The sequence below is a fragment of the Salmo salar genome, chromosome ssa29 (assembly GCF_905237065.1).
Source record: "Salmo salar chromosome ssa29, Ssal_v3.1, whole genome shotgun sequence".
Lineage (NCBI taxonomy): Eukaryota > Metazoa > Chordata > Actinopteri > Salmoniformes > Salmonidae > Salmo > Salmo salar.
Genome location: NC_059470.1, coordinates 13388124 through 13412344, shown reverse-complemented (window position 1 = coordinate 13412344; position 24221 = coordinate 13388124). Strand labels below are relative to the sequence as shown.

The 24221-nt window shown below is 43.4% G+C and overlaps 1 protein-coding gene across 6 annotated transcripts; it reads right to left on the bottom strand.

Moving 5' to 3' along the window:
* Positions 1-425: 425 nt before the first annotated feature.
* Positions 426-23939, bottom strand: LOC106590178 (poly(U)-binding-splicing factor PUF60). 6 transcript variants are annotated; one of them, XM_014180875.2, is made up of 12 exons: positions 23820-23939; positions 23078-23163; positions 22681-22776; positions 22484-22573; positions 21835-21885; positions 20366-20527; positions 20102-20194; positions 18425-18638; positions 18099-18331; positions 9720-9903; positions 9108-9367; positions 426-1084 (listed from the first exon to the last, which is right to left on the bottom strand). In XM_014180875.2, exons 3-12 carry the CDS (start codon positions 22759-22761, stop codon positions 785-787), a joined length of 1668 nt encoding a protein of 555 aa, XP_014036350.1. In that variant the 5' UTR covers positions 22762-22776; positions 23078-23163; positions 23820-23939; the 3' UTR covers positions 426-784. The 6 variants fall into 6 exon arrangements, with proteins under 6 accessions (XP_014036350.1, XP_014036351.1, XP_014036352.1 ...); XM_014180876.2 differs by having other exon boundaries at positions 9738-9903; XM_014180877.2 differs by having other exon boundaries at positions 18141-18331.
* Positions 23940-24221: the final 282 nt, after the last annotated feature.

Here is a 24221-nt window from a genome sequence, read left to right as displayed (position 1 = left end):
TATAGGCTACAACCAGTCAATTATTCAACCTTGTAAAAAAAGCATCCAGAATCTAAAGTTTTATAAAATAAGCTTTATGAAACTGGGAATTCCACAATCAGAAACATTTTAACAAAATAACAGATCTCATTCAAATGTGTTCAGTATCCATTTTCAATGCATCTAATTGATTGAAACTCAATTTATAAAAACGTGAAAAAAAATTGTCCCAAACCCCAGTGATGATAAAAAAAATAAAAATAAGATTAGTGGTCTTCACAGCCAAGGTCAATAATTGCTGTCAGACCGTTTTGAAATAGCTACTGTATATTAAATCATTTTAGTTAACTGAAATGACTGTTCTATTGAAATGTCAAGAAATGTATTAGTATTTGAAATTTGATTTTTCCTTCCCAAACCCATAAGAAATTCACAACAGACATTCACATAGTTGAAGAATTTATTTTTGGGGGTAAATGGGAACCAATAGCTCTAAAACGATTTTAAAGAGTCCAGACAACTTAAAAATGGGGGTAACCTAATGACTTCTCAATTTGATAACAAAAAAAACTGCAAATAATACAAAAGAAATCAAGTCTTCACAGTAGGTGACAAAACAAAATTCATGAGGTGCAAATATTATTTTCTTAACCAATCCCTCAAAAGAGACCATTAATAATATTAACATCAATAAAAAAAAAAATACAATTTAAAAAGAGGCCCAAATCTCTAGCAGCAGTGATAGTGGCTGAAGTGAGTTTGAGCAACGGGTATGGGATGGGTTTGGGCAACCATTTCAGACAGTTTATGCGGAGAGGTCGCTACTGTTAAAGCGCTCTTGGTCGTAGACCTCCGCGATGACCTTGCGACCCCCAAACCAGCGGTCGTTGAGTGCCTGGATGGCCTTGTTCATCTCCGAGACCATGGAGAACTCCACAAAGATCTTGACGATGATCTCAGCATCCTCCTCCTCCCCCTGCTTCTCCTGGTAGATGATGACCCGGTTGACGGCACCAAACTTGCCGCACTCCTCTGTCACCTCGCCCTCCAGGTCGTCATCGATGTCCTCTGGCCCCACCATATTCCGTAACACCATCACCGTAGACTGGGGAGGGGAAGACAAGTCAATATGTATTCCTACCTAAATCGTATTAGATTAAAATAATATCTACTTTTCAGTGAAAGTACCACAACTTTTGTACATTTTGAACAATTAAACAAGGCAAATACAGTGCATTCGGAAAGTATTGAGACGTTAACTTTCCAAATGTTGTTACATTACAGCCTTATTCTAAAATGGATAAAATAAAAGTCCTCCATCTATACACAATAACCCATAATGACGAAGCAAAAAAAGAAATGTCACATTTACATAAGTATTCAGACCCTTTACTCAGTACTTTCTTGAAGCACCATTGGCAGTGATTACAGCCTCGAGTCTTCTTGGGTACGACGCTACAAGCTTGGCACACCTGTATTTGGGGAGTTTCTCCCCTTTTTCTCTGCAGATGTGTGGTGCCAGGACAACAACCTCACCCCCAATGTGATCAAGACAAAGGAGATGATTGTGGACTACAGGAAAAGGAGGACCGAGCACACCCCAATTCTCATTGACAGGGCTGTAGTGGAACAGGTTGAGAGCGTCAACTTCCTTGGTGTCCATATTAACAAACTATTTTATATTTCACCTTTATTTAACCAGGTAGGCCAGTTGAAAACAAGTTCTCATTTACAACTGCGACCTGGCCAAGATAAAGCAAAGCAGTGCGGCAAACAGAGATACACATGGGAAAAAAACGTACAGTCAATAACGCAATAGAAAAGGTCTGTATACAGTGTGTGCAAATGGCGTGAGGTGGTAAGGTAATAAATAGGCCATAGTAGCGAAGTAATTACAATTCAGCAAATGAACACTGGAGTGATAGATGTGCAAGTAGAAATACTGGTGTGCAAAAGAGCAAAACAAGTAAATAAAAACAATACGGCGATGAGGAAGGTAGTTGGATGGGCTTTTTACAGATGGGCTGTGTACAGCTGCAGCGATCGGTAAGCTGCTCAGATAGCTGAAGCTTAAAGTTAGCGAGGAAAATATAAGTCTCCAACTGCAGCGATTTTTGCAATTTGTTCCAGTCACTGGCAGCAGAGAACTGGAAGGAAAGGCAGCCAAAGAGGTGTTGGCTTTGGAGATGACCAGTGAGATATATCTGCTGGAGCGTGTGCTACGGGTGGGTGTTATGGTGACTAGTGATTGGGGATAATGTGGAGGTTTACATAGCAAAGACTTATAGATGACCTGGAGCCAATGGGTCTGGCACGATTATGTAGCGAGGGCCAGGCGACGAGAGCATACAGGTCGCAGTGGTGGGTGGTATATGGGGCTTTGGTGACAAAACGGATGGCACTGTGATAGACTGCATCCAGTTTGCTGAGTAGAGAGTTGGAGGCTATTTTGTAAATGACATAGCCGAAGTCGAGGATCGGAAGGATAGTCAGTTTTACGAGGGTATGTTTGGCAGCGTGAGTGAAAGAGGCTTTGTTGCGAAATAGGAAGCCGATTCTAGATTTAATTTAGGATTGGAGATGTTTAATATGAGTCTGGAAGGAGAGGTTAGTCTAACCAGACACCTAGGTATTTGTAGTTGTCCACATATTCTAAGTCAGAACCGTCCAGAGTAGGGATGCTAGGCGGGCGGGCGGGTGCGGGCAGTGATCGGTTGAAAAGCATGCATTCGTTTTTACTAGCGTTTAAGAGCAGTTGGAAGCCATGGAAGAGTGTTGTATGGCATTGACGCTCGTTTGGAGGTTTGTTAATACAGTGTCCAAAGAAGGGCCAGATGTATACAGAATGGTGTCGTCTGCGTAGAGGTGGATCAGGGAATCACCCGCAGCAAGAGACATCGTTGATATACATACAGAGAAAAGAGTCGGCCCGAGAATTGAACCCTGTGGTACCCCCATAGAGACTGCCAGAGGTCCGGACAACAGGCCCTCCGATTTGACACACTGAACGCTATCTGAGAAGTAGTTGGTGAACCAGGCAAGGCAGTCATTTGTGAAATCAAGACTGTTGAGTTTGCAGATAAGAATACGGTGATTGACAGTCGAAAGCCTTGGCCAGGTCGATGAAGACGGCTGCACAGTAATGTCTTTTATCGATGGCGGTTATGATATCGTTTAGTACTTGAGTATGGCTGATGTGCACCCGTGACCAGCTCGGAAACCGGACTGCACAGCGGAGAAGGTACAGTGGGATTCGAAACATCTGCTATCTGAATTTGGGTGAAGGAGAAGCTGAGGAGGCTTGGGCAAGTAGCTGTGGGGGGTGCGGAGCTGTTGGCCGGGGTTGGGGTTGCCAGGAGGAAAGCAAGGCCAGCCGTAGAGAAATGCTTATTGAAATTGTCGATTATCGTGGATTTAGCGGTGGTGACAGTGTTTCCTAGCCTCAGTGCAGTGGGCAGCTGGGAGGAGGTTCTTATTCTCCATGGAGTTCACAGTGTCCCAAAACATTTTGGAGTTATAGCAACAGGATGCAAATTTCTGTTTGAAAAAGCTAGCCTTAGCTTTCCTAACTCACAGTGTGTATTGGTTCCTGACTTCCCTGAAAAGTTGCATATCGCTTCAGGTCTGATCATCAACAAAAAGCTTTGCTTTCCACTACACACAATAACAAACTACTATATTCAAACTAAAATCAAACACTATTGTTCTTAACTGCATTTTCATTGGACGACGAGTGAACAGTAGAACAGAGCTGCCATATTCGATGCTAGTGCAGTCCGCCACAGGAAGTTTTTGTGCTGGTCGAGGGCAGTCAGGTCTGGAGTGAACCAAGGGCTATATCTGTTCTTAGTTCTCCATTTTTTGAAAGGGGCATGCTTATTTAAGATGGTGAGGAAATTATTTTTAAAGAACGACCAGGCATCCTCTACTGACGGGATGAGGTCAATATCCTTCCAGGATACCCGGGCCAGGTCGATTAGAAAGGCCTGCTCGCTGAAGTGTTTTAGGGAGCGTTTGACAGTGATGAGGGGTGGTCGTTTGACCGCGGACCCATAGGATCCTAATTGAAAACAGCAGAGGTGTATTTGGAAGGCCAGTTGGTAAGGATAATATCTATGAGGGTGCCCAAGTTCACGGATTTAGGGATGTACCTGGTGGGTTCCTTGAGAATTTGTGTGAGATTGAGGGCATCTAGCTTAGATTGTAGGACGGCCGGGGTGTTAAGCATGTCCAAGTTTAGGTCACCTAACAGTACCAACTCTGAAGATAGATCGGGAGGCGATCAATTCACATATGGTGTCCAGGGAACAACTGGGGGCTGAGGGGGGGTCTATAACAAGCGGCAACAGTGTGAGACTTGTTGCTGGAAAGGTGGATTTTTAAAAGTAGGAACTAATTGTTTGGGCACAGACTTGGATAGTATGACTGAACTTCGCAGGCTCTCTCTGCAGTAGATTTCAACTCCTCCCCCTTTGGCAGTTCTATCTTGACGGAAAATGTTGTAGTTGGGGATGGAAATCTCCGAATTTTTAGTGGCCTTCCTAAGCCAGGATTCAGACACGACAAGAACATCAGGGTTGGCGGAGTGTGCTAAAGCAGTGAGTAAAACAAACTTAGGGAGGAGGCTTCTGATGTTAACATGCATGAAACCAAGGCTTTTACGGTTACAGAAGTCAACAAATGAGAGCGCCCGGGAACACGCAGGGCCTGGGTTAACCTCCACATCACCCGAGGAACAGAGGAGTAGGATGAGGATACGGCGAAAGGCTAATCAAAACTGGTTGTCTAGTGCGTTGGGGACAGAGAATAAAAGGAGCAGATTTCTGGGCGTGGTAGGATAGACTCAGGGCATAATGTACAGATGGGTATGGTAGGGCGCGGGTACAGTGGAGTTAAACCTAGGCATTGAGTGATGATAAGAGAGGTTGCATCTCTGGACGCACTAGTTATGCTGGGTGAGGTCACCGCATGTGTGGGAGGTGGGACAAAAGAGGTATCTGAGGCATGTTGAGTGGGACTAGGGGCTCTGCAGTTAACTAAAACAATGATAACTATCCTAAACAGTATACAAGGCATATTGACATTAGAAAGAGACAAAACGAGGCATAAAGCAATCACAGGTGTTGATTGGGAGAGCTAGCTAAGACAACGGGTAAGACAACAGCTAATCAGCTAAGACAACAGGTAAAATGGCGATGAATGGGCAGAGAGGGTCAGTTAACTACACACAGGGCCTGAGTTCGAGGCTGGGGCCGGCAGATAAACAAAAATAAACAAAATGGAGTACCGTGATTAATGAACAGCCCAGCAGGCATCAGTTATGTAGCCAAGTGATCATAGGGTCCAGTGAACAACAATAGATGAAACAGGGAAGCCACTAGGTAGTGGTTACTACGCTAGCAAGCGGGAGAAGTTAGCAGGCCGGGGCTAGTAGAAGCGTCTGCTCTGACATCTGGCAAAGGCCGGTTGAGGGCACAACGGATGGAATTACGTTGGCAGACCAGTCGTGATGGAACGGCGGGCCTCCGTGTCGACAAAGGGTCCAGGCCAGTTGGCAAAAGAAGTATTGTAGCTGGAGTATTTTCGTTTGCTGGCCAGGAGATGCGCCTGGCTCGCGGCTAACTGGTGCTAGCTTCGGGACAAGGGCGTTAGCCACTAGGTAGCAGCGATGATCCGATGCAAAGGTCCAGAGCTTACGGCAAGAATCCGGTGGTGTAGTGGATTCTAGTCGTGTTAGTGAAGAGTCCGGGAGGCATCAGCGGTGTAGCCGAGTGATCAAATGGTCCACTGAGCAGGCCGGGAGATGGGCCTGGCTCAAGGCTAGCTTTGGAGCTGGGCCACTCGGTAGCAGCTAGCTAGCTGTGATGATCAGGAGTAATGGTCCATGGCTTACGACAGGAATCCGGTGTTGTAGTGGAGAAAAACAGTCGATGTGCACAGGGTTGGTAATGCGCTGTGCAGACTGGCAAGTATTAACCAGGCTAAAAGCGGCTGGTGTCTGTGCTACAGGTAAAGGCCGCTAGCAGTGGCTAACAATGACTAAATAGCTAGTAGCTAATTAGCTTCTGATGGCTAGCTTCTGGTGGAGGTTCTGGCTATAAGGTCTAGCAGACCCGTATCACATTGGGTGAGGCGGGTTGCCGGAAGGTATATTTTTAATTTAAAAATGGAAAAAGATAGAACATATATAGAAATTTACTGAAAAATAATATATACAAAAAATATGAAAAATACAAAATTTACACTGCTACGCCATCTTGGAATCAGACTATCATGGTCCAAACACACTTAGACAGTCGTGAAGAGGGCACGACAAAGCCCATTCCCCCTCAGGAGCCTGAAAAGATTTGTCATGGGTCCTCAGATACTCAAAAAGTTCTACAGCTGCACCATCGAGAGCATCCTGACTGGTTGCATCACTGCCTGGTACGGCAACTGCTCGGCCTCAGACCGTAAGGCACTCCAGAGGGTAGAGCGCACAGCCCAGTACATCACTGTAACCAAGCTTCCTGCCATCCAGGACCACTATACCAGGCGGTGTCAGAGGAAGGCCCTTAAAGACTCCAGTTACCCTAGTCATACTGTTCTCACGGATACCGCACGGCAAGCGGTACCGGAGCGCCAAGTCTTGGTCCAAAAGGCTTCTTAACAGCTGCTACCCCCAAGCCATAAGACTCCTGAACAGCTAATCAAAGGGTTACCCAGACCCCTCTTTTACACTGCTGCTACTCTGTTTATAATCTATGCATAGTCACTTGAGCTCTACCTACATGTACATATTACCTCAATTACCTTGACTAACCGATGTCCCCGCACATTGTATATAGACTCGCTTGTTATTTTACTGCTGCTGTTTAATTATGTTACTTTTATTTTCAATTTTCTACTTTTTTTTCCTTCTTTCATAAAACTTCTTGAAAGCATTGTTGGTTAAGGTAAGGGCTTGTAAGTAAGCATTTCACTGTCAGGTCTATACTGGTTGTAATCGGCGCATGTAACAAATACAACTTTTGAGATTTGAGATCCTCTCAAGCTCTGTCAGGTTGGATGGGGAGCGTCGCTGCACAGCAATTGTCAGGTCTCTCCAGAGATGTTAGATCGGGTTCAAGTCCGGGCTCTGGATGGGCCACTCAAGGACATTGAGACTTGCCGAAGCCACTCCTGCGTTGTCCTGGCTGTGCGATTAGGGTCATTGTCCTGTTGGGAGGTGAATCTTAGCCCCAGTCAGGTCCTGAGCGCTCTGGAGCAGTTTTTCGTCAAGGATCTCTTTACATCGCTCCGTTCAACTTTCCCTCGATCCTGACGTCTCCCAGTCCCTGCTGCTGAAAAACATCCCCACAGCATGGGCTCCCTAGTGGCGCAGCAGTCTAAGGCACTGCATCTCAGTGCTAGAGGAGTCATTACAGACCCTGGTTCGATTCCAGAACGTATCACAACCGGAGTCCCATAGGGTGGCGCAGAATTGGCCCAGTGTCATCCGGATTAGGGTTTGGCCGTCATCGTAAATAAGAATTTGTTCTTAACTGACTTGCCGAGTTAAAGGTTTCCTCCAGACGTGACGCTTGGCATTCAGGCCAAAGAGTTCAATCTTGATTTCATCAGACCAGAGAATCTTGTTTCTCATGGTCAGAGTCTTCAGGTGCCTTTTTGCAAACTCCAAGCTGGCTGTTATGTGCCTTTAACTGAAGAGTGGCTTCCGTCAGGCCACTACCATAAAAAGGTCTGATTGGTGGACTGCTGCAGAGATAGTTGTCTTACTGGAAAGTTCTCCACAGAGGCACTCTGGTGCTCTGTCAGTGACCATCAGGTTCTTGGTCACCCTGACCAAGGCCCTTGTCCCCCGATTGCTCAGTTTGGCCGGGTGTCAGCTCTAGGAAGAGTCTTGGTGGTTCCAAACTTCTTCCAGTTAAGTGATACAGACCACTGTGTTCTTGGGGTCCATCAATGCTGCAGAAATGTTTTGGTACCCTTCCCCAGAGCTGTGCCTTGACACAATCCTGTCTTGGAGATCGACAGACAATTCCTTCGACTTCATGGCTTGGTTTTTGCTCTGACATGCACTGTCAACTGTGTGACATTAGACAGATGCATACCTTTCCAAATCATGTCCAATCAATTGAATTTACCACAGGTGGTCCAATTAAGTTGTAGAAACATCAAGGATGATTTTTTATTTTACCTTTATTTAACTAGGCAAGTCAGCTAAGAACAAATTCTTATTTTCAATGACGGCCTAGGTTAACTCTGCCTTGTTCAGGGGCAGAACGACAGATTTTTACCTTGTCAGCTCGGGGATTCGATCTTGCAACCGCTCGGTTACTAGTCCAACGCTCTAACCACTGGGGCGGCAGGATACACCCGAGACTCGAAATTGAGCTCATAGCAAAGGGTCTGAATACTTACGTAAAAATGTATTAATAGTATAATAGTAGATACAGTGCATTCAGAAAGTATTCAGAACCCTTGACATTTTGTTTACATTTCAACCTTACTCTAAAATTGATTAAATACAAATGTGTTTTTCTTCATCAATCTACACACACAATACCCCATAATGGCAACGAGAACAGGTTTAGAAATGTTTGCAAATGTACTCAAAAAAAAAAAAATGGATACCTTATTTACACATCCCCACAGCATCATGCTGTGGGATGTTTTTCAGCGGCAGGGACTGGGAGACTAGTCAGGATCAAGGGAAAGATGAACAGAGCAAAGTACAGAGAGATCCTTGAGGAAAACCTGCTACAGAGCACTCAGAACCTCAGACTGGGGCGAAGGTTCACCTTCCAACAGGACAACGACCCTAAGCACACAGCCAAGACAACGCAGGAGTGGCTTCGGGACAAATCTCTGAAACCGATCTAACATCTCTGGAGAGAGCTGAAAATAGCTGTGCAGTGATGCCCCCCATCCAACCTGACAGAGCTTGAGAGGATCTGCAGAGAAGAATGGAGGAACTCCCCAAATACAGGTGTGCCAAGCTTGTAGATACATATCCAAGAAGACTTGAGGCTGTAATCACTGCCAAAGTTGCTTCAACAAAGTACTGAGTAAAGGGTCTGAATAATTATAAATGTACAAACATTTATAAAAACCTGTTACACACACATCTTCATGTCTGATCTTACCTCTGATTTCCTAAGCAGTTTCTGCATGACCATGTGCCTGGCACTGCTTCCTGAAATGCTCATGTGTTCTTGGTCGCTCAACATCTCCTGGCCGGTCCCATCCTGCAGCATCTCTTTCTCCTCCTGCTTCTTCTTCTGAAGCTCTTGTAGAGAGGGGTTGAGTTGGGCTGGGTTGGTGATCACAGGCGGTGAGGCCAGCACAGGGTTGACCAGGCCCACCTGGGGCAGCACTGGCAGGTTAGGACGCACTGGTGTCACACCTACAGGGACATTCACACACATCAGCCATACATAAATACATCTTCATTGATATGGTTTCTCCGAGAGAACATGGCCATTCATAGGAGTCAAAACCTCTGTTGAAATTTTGTTTCTCTAATTGGTTGCATGTGAACCAACTGTCAAGCTTTTTATGACACATTCTCAAATGAGCAGGATCAGATGGAAAAACTACAAAACCTGGCTGACCAGATAATCCCACTCAACACTGTGGCATTGAGTAGATAAGATACACACTTGAAATCATTTAAAACGATCCTCTAACCCTCTAAAAAGATTCAAAACAGACCTAAGTGAGTGCATAGGTCAGTGGACAATACTCTTTGTACTCACACATGTCTCGATACACACCTGTGATCATTCCGGGGGCCTGGGCAGCCATGACTGCCTGAGGGATGCCCATGGAGCCCATGGAACCCATTTGTCCCATTTGTCCCATCTGTCCCATCTGTCCCATTTGGCCCATCTGGTTCGCCCCGGCCATCGCCCCCAAGATGGACGCCCCGGTCACAGCCTCCTTGAGAGAGGGGCGGGACGCATTAGCAGGAAAACACAGTGAGGTTGCACAGTCAGACTTCATACAGCATGTATAGTGCTCTACTCTGCATTAGGGTTGGGGGATGTCCACCTTTGTCCTATCGTGATTAAGTACCCTTAAAACATTGTGATATTCGATGATATTAACCCACCATTGGCCAACCCCCAAAAGACTTAAAGTTTTTAAAAAAGACAGCTAAAAAAGGACCACTAGCGCGAGCTCGCAGGACAGTCGGAGGCAAAGTCATTAATATACTTGAGTCAAGTCAGGTGACTGGTTGAGCCTTCTTGGGTGAGTGACGTCACAAGTGTTTAGCTTGTTCGCCAGCATGAGCACTAAGCACTTAACTTGGGAAACCCAGCTTCAGCTTAATTAAGAAATAAATTAAAGCCTTACCAGCGAGCTAACCAATCCATTTCACTGTCTGATCCTTCATAAAACGAGTCCACTAATTGTTCTTTTTTTACCTTTGCGCAAGCCGTCTGTTGCTTGATATGAGCAAGTTCTCCCAAATGTATCTAATAATAGGTCATCCACGATTAGTTGGCTAGTAACATTTGTGGCTATTGGCTGGCCAGTTTGCTAGCCAGCTACATTTCAGTCAGTAACTATCCTTCTAAAAACTATACTGAACAAAACTATAAAACGCAACATGTAAAGTGTTGGTCCCATGTTTCATGAGCAGTAATAAAAAGATCCCAGAGATGTTCCAAATGCACAAAAAGCTTGTCAAATTTTGGGCATAAATTTGTTTACGTCCCTGTTAGTGAGCATTTCTCCTTTGCCAAGATAATCCATCCACCTGACAGGTGTGGCATATCAAGAAGCTGATTAACAGCATGATCATTACACAGGTGTACCTTGTGCTGGGGACAATATAAGGCCACTCAAATGTGCAGTTGTGTCAACACAATGCCAGAGAATTTCATGTTCATTTCTCTACCACAAGCTGCCCCTGTTTTAGAAAACTTGCCAGTACCTCGAACCGACCTCACAACCGCAGATCATGTGTATAGCATTGTGTGGGCAAGCAGTTTGCTGATGTCAACGTTGTGAACAGAGTGCCACATGGTGGCTGTGGGGTTATGGTATGGGCAGGCATAAGCTACGGACAATGAACACAATTGCATTTTAAATCGATGGCAACTTGAATGCACAGAGATACTGTGATGAGATCCTGAAGCTCATTGTCAGGCCATTCATCCGCCGCCATCACCTCATGTTTCAGCATGATAACGCACAGCCCCATGTTGCAAGAATCTGTACACAATACCCGGAAGCTGAAAATGTCCAAGTTGTTCCATGGCCTGCATATTCTCCAGACATGTCACCGATTGAGAACGTTTGGGATGCTCTGGATCGACATGTTCCAGTTCCCTCCAATACCCAGCAACTTCACACAGCCATTGAGGAGGAGTGGGACAACATTCCACAGGCCACAATCAACGCCCTGAATAATTCAATGCGAAGCAGATGTGGCGCGCTGCATGAGGCAAGTGGTGGTCACACCAGATACTGACTGGTTCTGATCCACACCTCTATTTAAAAAATATATATTTAAGGCATCTGTGACCAACATGCATATCTGCATTACCAGTCATGTGAAATCCATAGATTAGGGCCAAGTGATATGCATTTTAAGAACCATCATTGAAGTTGGTGGTTCCTACTGGTTTTAGATCAGAGGCGAGATAAGTTATCAGCCATGTTTTGGGCTCGGGGTGATGTCACGCAAACAAGAAGGCTCAACCAATCATCCAACGGATAATGATGACTTTGCCTCCGGCTATCCTCCGAAAGGAAATTTTGCCAACGGGAGGGACGAGAGGAATCATGACAAAATCTATTTTGGAGCCAAATCAAATTAATTTTTTTATTTTTTGAAGATTTTTATTCCTCACGCTTGGAGCTGTGGCACGAAAGAGGTGTGTGTGTGCGCCGACGCAAAAGTGACAGTCAGGAGCCTCGCTGGCTGTTCGTCGTGTGATGGGCCCGGGTGCAGAACACGCAACTCTGATGTGATAGAGAATCGCCTATAGACGGACTTTCATAAATGTTACTATTTGAAAGCTGCAACTTTAGGACATTAAACTCTATTAGAATAGCCTATATGGGAAATACTCATACATTTAACTTGTCTTAATGCTTTTGATATGCTATTTTAATTGGGAGGATTTGGACTTTGGCCGTTTGGTTGGCAACAAGGAAGGATACATGCATGATTTCTTTTAGAATAAGCTTTTCGCAACTATAAGGTTTCTTCAAACTACTCGTTCGATGTTTCAATCTTGCTATTGTTTGTTCTACCTCATTATCTTAGGCCCATCAGGATATTCAAATTACCCAACTTTGAGAACTCCTTTCAATAATGCCTAGAATTCAGTCAGATCAATTCATTGTTTAATCATGAATAACGCGGCGGGAGAAAGTCTGAAAATAATTAGACACCAGCTGTAAAAAATGAAGTAGGCTTCAACTATATTAGCCTCTATGGGCTAGGTGGGACGCAGGCGTCCCACCCGTGGTGCACTCCATCAACAGCAGGTGCATTTCAAGAGCGGCAAATTTGAATCCAAATAAATGTCAAAATTCAAATTTTTCAAACATACAACTATTTTACACCCTTTGAAAGATAAACATCTCCTTAATCTAACCACGTTTTACGATTTCAAAAAGGTTTTACGGCGAAAGCATAAATTTAGAGTATGTTAGGACAGTACATTTACAAGAGTTGTGTGTAATGTTTTGTCAATTCAAAGACAGGGTCACCAAAACCATAAAACCAGCTAAAATGATGCACTAACCTTTTACAATCTCCATCAGATGACACTCCTAGGACATTATGTTAGACAATGCATGCATTTTTAGTTCTATCAAGTTCATATTTATATCCAAAAACAGCGTTTTACTATGGCATTGATGTTGAGGAAATCGTTTCCCTCCAATAACCGGCAGTCAAGTCAGCATCACAAATTAAATAATTAAAATTAGAAAACATTGGTAAAATATTATATTGTCATTTAAAGAATTATAGATTTACATCTCTTGAACGCAATCAACTTTCCAGATTTAAAAATAACCTTACTGGGAAAATCACACTTTGCAATAATCTGAGCACTGCGGCCAGAAAAATACGCGTTGCGATACAGACTAGTCGTCATGTTGGGGAGATCTAAAATCGAAAATACTATGTAAATAATCCATTACCTTTGATTCTCTTCATCAGATGTCACTTCCAGGTATCACAGGTCCATAACGAATGTAGTTTTGTTCAAAAAAGCTCATCATTTATGTCCAAAAATCTCCGTCTTGTTAGCACATGATCTAAGCCCGCCGGACTTCACTTCATGAACGAGGGGAAAAAATATATTTACGTTCGTTCAAACATGTCAAACGTTGTATAGCATAAATCATTAGGGCCTTTTTAACCAGAACATGAATAATATTCAAGGTGGACGAATGCATACTCTTTTATAACGTATTGGAACGAGGGTACCCAACATGAACTCGCGCGCCAGGTGTCTAATGGGCCATCATTGTTCCATGGCTCTTGTTCGGTCAGATCTCCCTCCAGAAGACTCAAAACACTTTGTAAAGGCTGGTGACATCTAGTGGAAGCAATAGGAAGTGCCAAAATATTCCTCAGCCCCTGTGTTTTTCAATGGCATAGGTTTAAAGGTAATACAACACATCAGGTATCCACTTCCTGTCAGAAAATGTCTCAGGGTTTTGCCTGCCAAATGAGTTCTGTTATACTCACAGACACCATTCAAACAGTTTTAGAAACTTTAGGGTGTTTTCTATCCATATATAATAAGTATATGCATATTCTAGTTACTGGGTAGGATTAGTAACCAGATTAAATCGGGTAATTTTTTTTTATCCAGCCGTGCAAATACTGCCCCCTAGCCCTAACAGGTTAGAGGTCGACCGATTAAATCAGCACAGCCGATTACAAGTTTTGATAACAATCGGTAATCAGCATTTTTGGACGCCGATTATGGTCGATGACATTGCATTCCACGAGGAAACCGCGTGGCAGGCTGACCACCTGTTACGCGAGTGCAGCAAGGAGCCAAGGTAAGTTGCTAGCTAGCATTAAACTTAACTTATAGAAAACAATCTTCACATAATCACTAGTTAACTACACATGGTTGATGATATTACTAGGTTAACTAGCTTGTCCTGCGGTGCATATAATCAACTGTATATATAAATAATTCTGAATGGACATTTTGTGCTGCTTTGTTGAAAATCTTAGCTCCGTCTACATTGCTCTTTCATTCTGTAAATTGTTTAACATTTATTGATACTGCTATAGCCTGCATAACCTAAGGAATAGGCAACTTGGCGTGGCCGTGCTGCCCAGTCAGCTTTTTACTGCCTGGTGTCAGTCAGGTTGAAAGAAACATATATATCGTCTGTCACAATCAACGATGGCTGTTAATCACCTTCAATATCCGATACTGTAAAATAGCCCAACCCTACTGTCCTCAAGGCTCATGTCAGTTTAATGTCAAGCCAATATACAATATTCTACAACTACAAATGGTCAATATAAAACATCCACTAAACTCATAACACTATTTATTACTAAACAGAACTATGACCACTGTTAACAGTGCCAGATATAGCAGTGAGGGTGTGTGCTTGCTTAAAACCTGTTGGGGCTAGGGGGCAGTATTTGCACGGCCGGATAAAAAAACGTACCCAATTTAATCTGGTTACTACTCCTGCCCAGTAACTAGAATATGCATATAATTAGTAGATTTGGATAGAAAACACTCGAAAGTTTCTAAAACTGTTTGAATGGTGTCTGAGTATAACAGAACTCATATGGCAGGCAAAAACCTGAGAAGATTCCATGCAGGAAGTGGAAATCTGATTTGTGGAATCACCTTCAACAAATTGCCTATGAAACACACCGTGAGTTAGGATTCATTTAGCACTTCCTAAGGCTTCCACTAGATGTCAACAGTCTTTACAAAGTGGTTTGAGTCTTCTCCGGTAAAAACTGACCGAACGAGAGGCCTGGAAAGTTGGTCATAGGGGGAGGGCCATTACTACTATGACGCGGGCGCCCGTGGGTACCCTTTCGTTCCGAAACGTTTAGTAAGACAATGCAATCGTCCGCCTTGAATATTATTGAAGCTCTGATTGAAAAAGGCCCTAAAGATTTATGTTATACAACGTTTGACATGTTTGATCGAACGTAAATATATATTTTTTGCACATTCGTGACGACAAGTCCTGCGCACCTCGTACATTTTGAGTAGCCTTCGGAACGCACTAACAGGAAGGAGCTATTGGGACATAAATTATTAACTTTTTCGAACAAAACTACATTTGTTATGGACCTGGGATTCCTGGAAGTGCCTTCTGATGAAGATAATCAAAGGTAAGTGAATATTTACAATAGTATATTTCATTTTAGATGACTCCAAGATGGCGCTAACCTGTATCGCCTAGCCTATTTTTCTGAGCATAGCACCTCGTTTATTGCAAAGTGTGATTCCCAAGTTATTTTTAAAATCTGGCAATGCGGTTGCATTCACGAGATGTTAATCTATAATTCTTTGAATGACAATATTATATTTGACCAATGTTTTCGAATAGTAATTTTGTAAATTGTAGCGCTGATTCACCGGAAGCATTTGAGGGAAAATATTTTCTGAACGTCACGCGCCGATGTAAAATGCTGTTTTTATATATAAATATGAACTTTATCGAACAAAAAATGCATGTATTGTGTAACATGATGTCCTAGGAGTGTCATCTGATGAAGATTGTCAAAGCTTAGTGCTGCATTTAGCTGTGTTTTGGGTATTTGTGATGCATGCTAGTTGCTTTGAAAATGGCAGTGTGATTATTTTTGGCAGGGTACTCTCCTAACATAATCTAATGTTTTGCTTTTGCTGTAAAGCCTTTTTGAAAATCGGACAGCGTGGTTCGATTCAGGAGAGGTGTATCTATAAAATGGTGTAAAATAGTCATATGTTTGAGAAATTGAAGTTATAGCATTTATGAGGCATTTATGAGGCATTTGTGAGGCATTTGTGAGGCATTTGTATTTCGCGCGACGCGATTCCACTGGCTGTTGACTAGGTGGGACGCAAACGTCCCAGGTTGCCAGACAGGTTAAGCAGTGAGACTCCAGGGAGTAATTAGCTTCCACACCCAAAAGCACAGAACAAAAATAAACACAAGTGTTGTCCCATGTTTCATGGGCTGAAAAAATAAATCACATAAATGTTCCATACGCACAAAAAGCTTATTTCTCAAATTGTTAACAAATTTGTTTATATCCATGTTAGTTAGCATTTCTCCTTTGCCAAGATAATTCATCCACCTGACAGGTGTGGCATATCAAGAAGCTGATTAAAAACGCATGGTCATTACACAAGGGCACCTTGTGCTGGGGAAAATAACATTTTTGCAGTTGTCACAACGCCGCAGATGTTTCAAGTTGAGGGAGAGTTCATTTGGCATGCTGACTGTAGGAATGTCCACCAGAGCTGTTGCCAGAGAATTGAATGTTCATTTCTCTACAATAAGCTGCCGCCAATGTCAGACCACACGTAACCTTTTGTGGGGGGAAAAAACTGATTCTGATTGGCCTATACCCTCCAAGGCACCCATGGCTGCGCCCCTGCCCAGTCATGTGAAATCCATAGATTAGGGCCTAATGAGTGCATTTCATCTGACTGATTTCCTTATATGAACAATAACCCAGTAAAATCTTTGCATGTTGCGTCAACATTTATGTTCAGTATATTTTACAGGAGCTTTGCTTCTTAGTATTATAGTACTTAGAATTACAAGGGAAGAGGGCCAGCCCTCTTTTCACAGGGGATAAACTTTTGCAACTGTGGGTTGAGCTCACATCACAACAAGAAGACATGGCACAGCACATGTTGTTAGCAAACACAGAGCAGTGTACATAGAAGACTTTATATTGCCCTGCACGGGTTCTGCATCATCAATTCATCAAATACTCTATCAAATTCTACAACGGCAGGTCACATCAAAATATATGTTAATGGGCACAGAAAATACAATATTCAGCTTTATATAGACATACATTACATTTCTATCTTTAGTATATTAATTATAGTTAGTACATTTTACTAAAAGATCACACCTAGCTACCTACAGTGAGCTCCAAAAGTAGTGGGACAGTGACAAATGTTTTGTTGTTTTGGCTCTGTACTCCAGCACTTTGGATTTGAAACGATACAGTAACTGAGGTTAAAGTGAGGTTAAAGTGCAGACTTTCAAACTTAATTTCAGGGTATTTTGATATCGGGTGAACCGTTTAGAAATTACAGCACTTTTTGTACATAGTTCCCCCCCCATTTTTAGGGGACGAAAAGTACTGGGACAAATTCACTTGTGTATTATATTAAAAAGGTTTAGTATTTGGTCCTATATTCATAGCACGCAATGACTACATCAAGCTTGTGACTCCACAAATTTTTTTGATGTATTTACTGTTTGTTTTGGTTGCGTTTCAGATTATTTTGTGCCCAACGGAAATTAATGGTAAATAATGTATAGTCCTTTTGGAGTCACTTTTATTGTAAATAAGAACAGAATGTTACTAAACATGTCAACATTAATGTGGATGCTACTGTGATTATGGATAATCCTGGATAATGAATCATGAGTAATGATTAGTGAGAAAGTTAGAGGCACAAATATATATATTTCTCTCCCCAAAGTCTTGTCCCATCGCTGCAACTCCTGTACGGACTCGGGAGAGAGCCATGCGTCTTCCAAAACGCGACCCCGTGTGCCGCCTCATGGGTCTCCCGGTCGGCTTCAACGCAGCCTGGGATTGAACCCGGGCCTGTAGTGACACCTCAAGCATTGCGATGCAGTGCCTTAAACTGCTGCGTCACTCATGAGGCTAGCACAAATATTTGTACTACTTTAATACACAAGTGGATTTGTCACAATATGTTTGGTCCCCAGTGTACAAAAAGTGCTGTAATTTCTAAATGGGTCACCCGATACGGATAAGAATACGACAAAATTAAAGCTGACAGTCAGCACTTTACACTCAGTCATTGTATCATTTCAAATCCGAAATGCCAAAGTACAGAGCCAAAATAACAAAATGTGTCGCTGTCCCAATACTTTTGGAGCTCACTGTATATCAGAGGTATATTTACCTGGAAGGCCAATAGATCCCTTTGGAAGGGAATCATACTTGCCTGGGCCGTTATCTTAGCGGTGGCTGCTGCAGCAGCCACGGCTGCAGCGGGCGGCAGGCCACCAGGCTGGGTGGGGGTCAGCATGGGCATGGGCGGGGTGACGGCCTTGCCCACCCGCAAGTACTGGCCCCCCAGGTCAAACAGGTTCATGGAGGACACTGCATCCAGGGACGACTGGGGCTTGTCATACTCTGCCAAGGAGAGAGGGGGGAAAAGGAGGAGTTAGGCGGACAAACACACAGCAACAGCACATCCTGAGGGCCGCCAAACGCCTCTCTGCTCACCGATGAAGCCAAAGCTCTTGTGTCTTCCCGTGGTGGGGTCCCTGGCTAACGTGCAGGACTTGATCCTCCCGAAGGCCTCAAAGACGCTCTTGATGTCCTCGTCTGAGAGGTCGGGGTGGACGGAAGCCACGAAGATCCGGTTGTAGGCGCGCGCCTCCTCTGCCAGCTGGTCGATGATGGGTTGCGCCTGACCAATGTTACCTGGCCGCCCCACCTACAGCACAGATACCAGCACAGGGCCAATGAGTGGGGTGTCACAGCCCACTGACCGAGCAACGCAACACCTCAAGCTCCAAAACCACCTAACGCCTTCAACTGGAACAATGCAATTAGAGATCGAAGGAGACCATTTATCTTTGCAATTGGTCCCGTGTGGCTCAGTTGGTAGAGCATGGCGCTTGCAACACCAGGGTTGTGGGTTCGATTCCCACGGGGACCAGTACAAAAATGTACCAAAAAAGAAATGTATGCACTCACTACTGTAAGTCGCCCCGGATAAGAGCATCTGCTAAATAACTAAAATGTAATCGCAGCCCAATGTATTCTTTGCCAAGTTTCCACTAGCCTTGCTAAACAGCATCTTTCCACCAGGGCTTTCTGCAAAGGCTTAGGTAATACGAGTGATGTGAAACGTGACAATCTGCACTGTAGCCTAGAGACAACGCCGTCTATTGACACTTTTCTCACACTCTCCCTTTTCTTTCTGGATTATGGAAACTGACAACATACCAACAACTCAGATAGTCACTTTAAAATCATCACCTGGAAATGAACTAGAGCAAAGATCACGGCAAAATTGTATTTATTTTTTTTAAATACGAAAAGGAGATCAAGAAAATAGCCTGTCTAGAACTCACGAAGATAATTCTACTGTAAGAGCTGCTTCACTCACTCAGGCAGTTTCAAACAACACTAAAAGGCCTGTTCAGAATGCCTCAGCCAGAGCTGCGGCTGAGGATCAACGATTGGAAATGCGTATAAAATTAACAAGATAAAACTGCACGTGTGGCTAGCACTACCCTTTCTAGGACCGAGCAGTCGGAGGTATCTCCTCTAACTGTCCATCTATAGGTTAGTGTTTGGAGCGTCTCTATTAGCGGCTATGTAGTATATGATCTGTGCTGCAGGTGGGGCGGCCAAGCGACACCAACCAGGCGCAGCCCATCATCAGCACATCTCGGACACAGAGCAACACATCATCGTACGCTGCCCGGGCATCCTAGAGGAACTGGTCACTAAAACAATGTGGTGATGACATCATGGAAGCAGAACACAGCACAGACATTCACAAAAAAAAAAAAACACACCCGCGCACACACAGACATGCGCGCACACACACAAAACACACACACCCAAACACACACACGCATACCTGTAAATGAATTGACATACATACAAGCAAAGAAAGACAAAGAAATGAGTGGCTTTAGATACACTTCCATACAGAATTTAGAGAGACTACCAATTAGTGATTCACACAGAAATAATAGTTCAGTTACACGGAAAGAGCGAAATGAGGATTTCGAACTGGCTCCATGCGTTCTCGATAGAAATGAAAAGAAAACAAAAAGGTTAAAAAGGTAATAGCAGGAGCACCCCTCTTTCCAGGGGTATAGAGGGGGTTCTGAGAGGTCCACTTCCACTGGGCCGGACAGGCTGACTCTCCAGGCCACTCACCTTGATGTTCCTGCCCCCAAGCATGACTGAGTTCATCTGCTCCAAAGCCAGCTGTGCCGCCTCCGGGATCTCATACTCCACAAAGGCAAAGCCCTGCACAGACAGACACAACCATGGGACAACAGTCCACCGCATTACAGACATGTGCATGCCACATTCTCCTGTTGTGCCTCAATTTTCCCCCTCACATGATTTATTTCAGATCTAATTCTAATCACATTGCAACGCTGTGTGATGTGGTTTAAGGGTGCTCTATACACGGACCTTGTGCTTCATTGTAACGGAGTCCCATGACATGTCAATGCTCTTGATGGGGCCAAAAGGGGCAAAGGCCTGTCTGATGGTGTCCTCCCCGAGCTCATAGTATATGGAGCCCACATACACCCGGCACATGATGGCTAGAGCACGCTGCCGCTGAGCCGCCACCTGGTAACCCCGGAGAAAAACACACCATGATGTTTAGGGGGTCTAAGAAAGCAAGAACACACAAAAATGTAAAATAAATCTATCTAGATGTGTATGGGCAAATGGTGAATTTTTATTTATTTATTTTTACATTGAAATGTCATTTATTTGTTTAATTCTGTATGGTGTTTGCTTATCCCAACAATAGACGTACAGGCCAATGTCAGGGAAAGACGCAATCTGAGCATACGCAACATAGAGTCCCGGACAACGATTTTGCAACTATCTACAAAAAGATTAACAATTTGGGGAATGCAGGCACCCAAACAGCTACGTAATTAAAAAAAAAGATATATGTTTCTCATTACTGCATTAATATGGGTGAAAGCACTGAAGGTGACAACGTGGATGTCCTTCGTTAATATTTGGCTCCTGAAACTGACCTGTAGTCCAGGGCTGCATATACTGTATATTGTGACATTTCAACATGGCGAACAAATGAAATAAACACCTATATCAGTTGAATAGCATCCAATAAAAGCCTAAGGAAAACATTTTACACTTACGTCTCTAAGGGGAGTGAGGGATGGTTAACCACTGAAAGCAGAGTTTACTGGGTCCTTTACTCAAGTATAGCTGCTTTTACTATCACCCACAGGCACAACTAACAGCCTAATCTATTAGAGAAAAGGGATTTCCCCTATTACAACATAACATTTGAGATTACCAAAAATTCCTGTTTGAGCAGTTCTCTCATCTTTGGTTATTGAAAGAGACTGCTAACCCTCTTTAGCCCCAACACCAAAGCTGGCTTTTTCAGCTTCAATCAATGCAAAGTACCAGCATATTTACAAAGAAGACATGGACTTCCCCATGTTAATTTTCTCAACCACCCTTGGATAGCCATTTCAGGCTAGTGTAAAAAGACATCATACTGCTAAAATGCCCTGATGAAGTTTGTATTGTGCTCAAATGTATGAATTCATACATAAAGTCCTAATATAAATCACTTTCAGTGTAAAAAAAAAAAAAATAACAAAAAAAAACATCAACTAACAGCTGTTGCCACTAGTGGAAGTACTTCAAGGCATTTCTTCTGAAATGGGGCAGTGGGCATACAAACACATGGCTTCATTAACCAGACTGAATTAAGCAGAAACAGAGTCCCTCATAATTATAATATTAAAAACCATGTCTTCTTTTGAAATATGAGTTCTTTGGTCAGCTGCTATGGTTAGGACTGAGGCCAGAGTGGCCGATCAAAGAAGGGTAACCGTCCCTTTTAACAGGAATGCGAACAGAGAAAAAAAGTTTAATAATCTATTGACCGATTGTAAAGGTGAGAGAGGATCTCCAAAGCCCATTGTCACTGCTGCCATCTGAAAGACAGTAAAGATGAAAAAGGTGCTGAAAAGTAGGTTAGATATATATTTAAGCTTTGCTTTTTCAAAATGTCATTGCTTTGATATACATCAGCTAGACACACATCCCCTAAAAGACTTTCAGGACTGATTTGACTTTCCCTCCGCAGTCCCCACCCACTCCAATCTGCCCCAAAGCATTTCACAATATTACCCCACATTCAAGACATTCAAAAGCCCTATGTGGGACCAAGTGCAAAGCAATCAACATGTTTAACTAAGTCTTCATGTTGATCTTCTCCAGCTGAAAAAGAAGAGGCAGAAGCAAGAGGACAAACATTCCTATCCAATCATTGTACGCAGAGAAACACACTTGTATATGCTGTGCTGCAGTTGTGAAGGATGTTACTATTTTTTTGTGCTACTGAACAATCAAGTAATGTTTGTAACTACAAAGTTACTAGGGCAGATGCTTTTACCTGTATATGTGATAGTCCAAGTTACTCTCAGAAATAAGGCAAAAACTGCATGCATGTGGTTGGTGTTAAGAGATAAGAACATATGGTCAAGAGGATGAGAGTTTAGCTGCAGGAGTACAGAATTCAGCACGCCTCACCTGCAAGTTGGTGAGCTGCTGTTGCTGATGGGCAATGGTCTGCTTCACCAAGACACTCTTAATGCTCTGCTCCATGGCATATTTCTTTGCCTGAAGAAAAGTCAGTGTGAGAGAATAGTGGAACCGCAGGCAAATTGACTGATCTTGAGTCATTACATATACACCTGTATTTAGTCATGTTTATGTAGTAGGCTCACCCTTTGTAGAGCCTCCTGCTGCTCCGGGGTGAGAGGTGGCAGGCCAAGCTTCCCACCTGTGCCCTGTCCATTCTCCATCATCAGAGCTGTCCCTCCCTGAAGAACCACAGCAGGAAAGAAATGAATACCCATCTGAGCATCCTCAGAGACACTTATTCTTTGGAGAAATTAATAACATTTGCTGTGCCATGGACTGCACATTTGGTACGCTGCATCTGTGTTCTACTATGACCATCTTTAAGAGATTTGAGGTATAGAGATTGAGAATCCTCACAGTGCATATATCTTACTGGAGAAGGGGAAGCAGTTAATGTTGATTTGGATAGCTATAGGCCTAAAAACACAGAATCAGACCAGTCACTGGAACGCACAATGGGTGCGTAGATGATTTCCTTACCTACAACCTGATAAACGCTGGGACCACCAGAGGCAGGATAACCCCAAGGGGAAGAGTGATGGGGAAGCCTTAACAATTCAAAAAGTCTGAGAGAGAGAAAATGCTTTCAGACTAATATGTTAGCAGCTGCAAGGCGGTAAACTTGGTATCCTCCATTTGCACCGAGTGTTTTCCTAGCTAATTTCCTACCAATTTAGCTAGATAACTATGTAGCGAGTTAGTTAGCATATAATGCATAGTGTTCGTATAGAAGCAAGTACAAAGTTAGCTAAGTTCGTTGACTAACTTGATACACTTCAGTAGAGCTCAATATAACGTTGGTTGGGCTAGCGTTAGGCGAGCTCAAGTCAGTTAACTAGCTAACGTAGCAATCTAGCTAAGCTGGTCGTTGCATCGTTAGGCTAAATAGCATTTCGCATCATGACTCATGCATTGTAATTCCAACAACAGTCTGGCACACTAGCAGCTCTATCTGTGATTAGTTGGCTACAAATACGACACATTCAGCGATTGCTTTATTTGTGTAGCTAAATAGCATTAGCCAGGAGCAAATTGTCGCAGTAGATAGCAAGCTAGCTAGCTAAAAGGCCTCATGCCTAAATTCAGGTTTTGTAAATTAAACATGGTTAATGGGAATAAACCAGTAATTCCCACAAGAGATGTATACGCACAACTATTAAACAAACAGAACAAAGAAAATAATAACTGAGTTCATATTTAACTTATTTAGCAAGCTATTTACCGCAATCTCCGTCACCGCCATAAGCACACCTTCTTGAATAGGCCCCGCCGTTCTTCTTCTTCTTTAAATTGTATTGGTGGATTGTGTCAAACTGTGAGGTGCATACACCGCCACCTCCTGTACTGGAGTGCGAGGCCGGTCACGGGCCACTGACTGTATCCCCTATACAGCTATACAAAAATGGAAGGGAAAAGCACGGGGAAAAGGGAAGAAATATTGCCCTATAAACAACAACAACTCAACAGTATTACGCTACTTGGCCCTATCTGATCCTACACCAGGCCGGCAGCTTGGGAGAACGGCAAACCATCTTGTACACCCAAGTACTTCTCTGCAGCTGCCACCACAGCATCTATTTGATGTGATTTACATTCCATTTCTGCGGTACAGTTGATAACCATG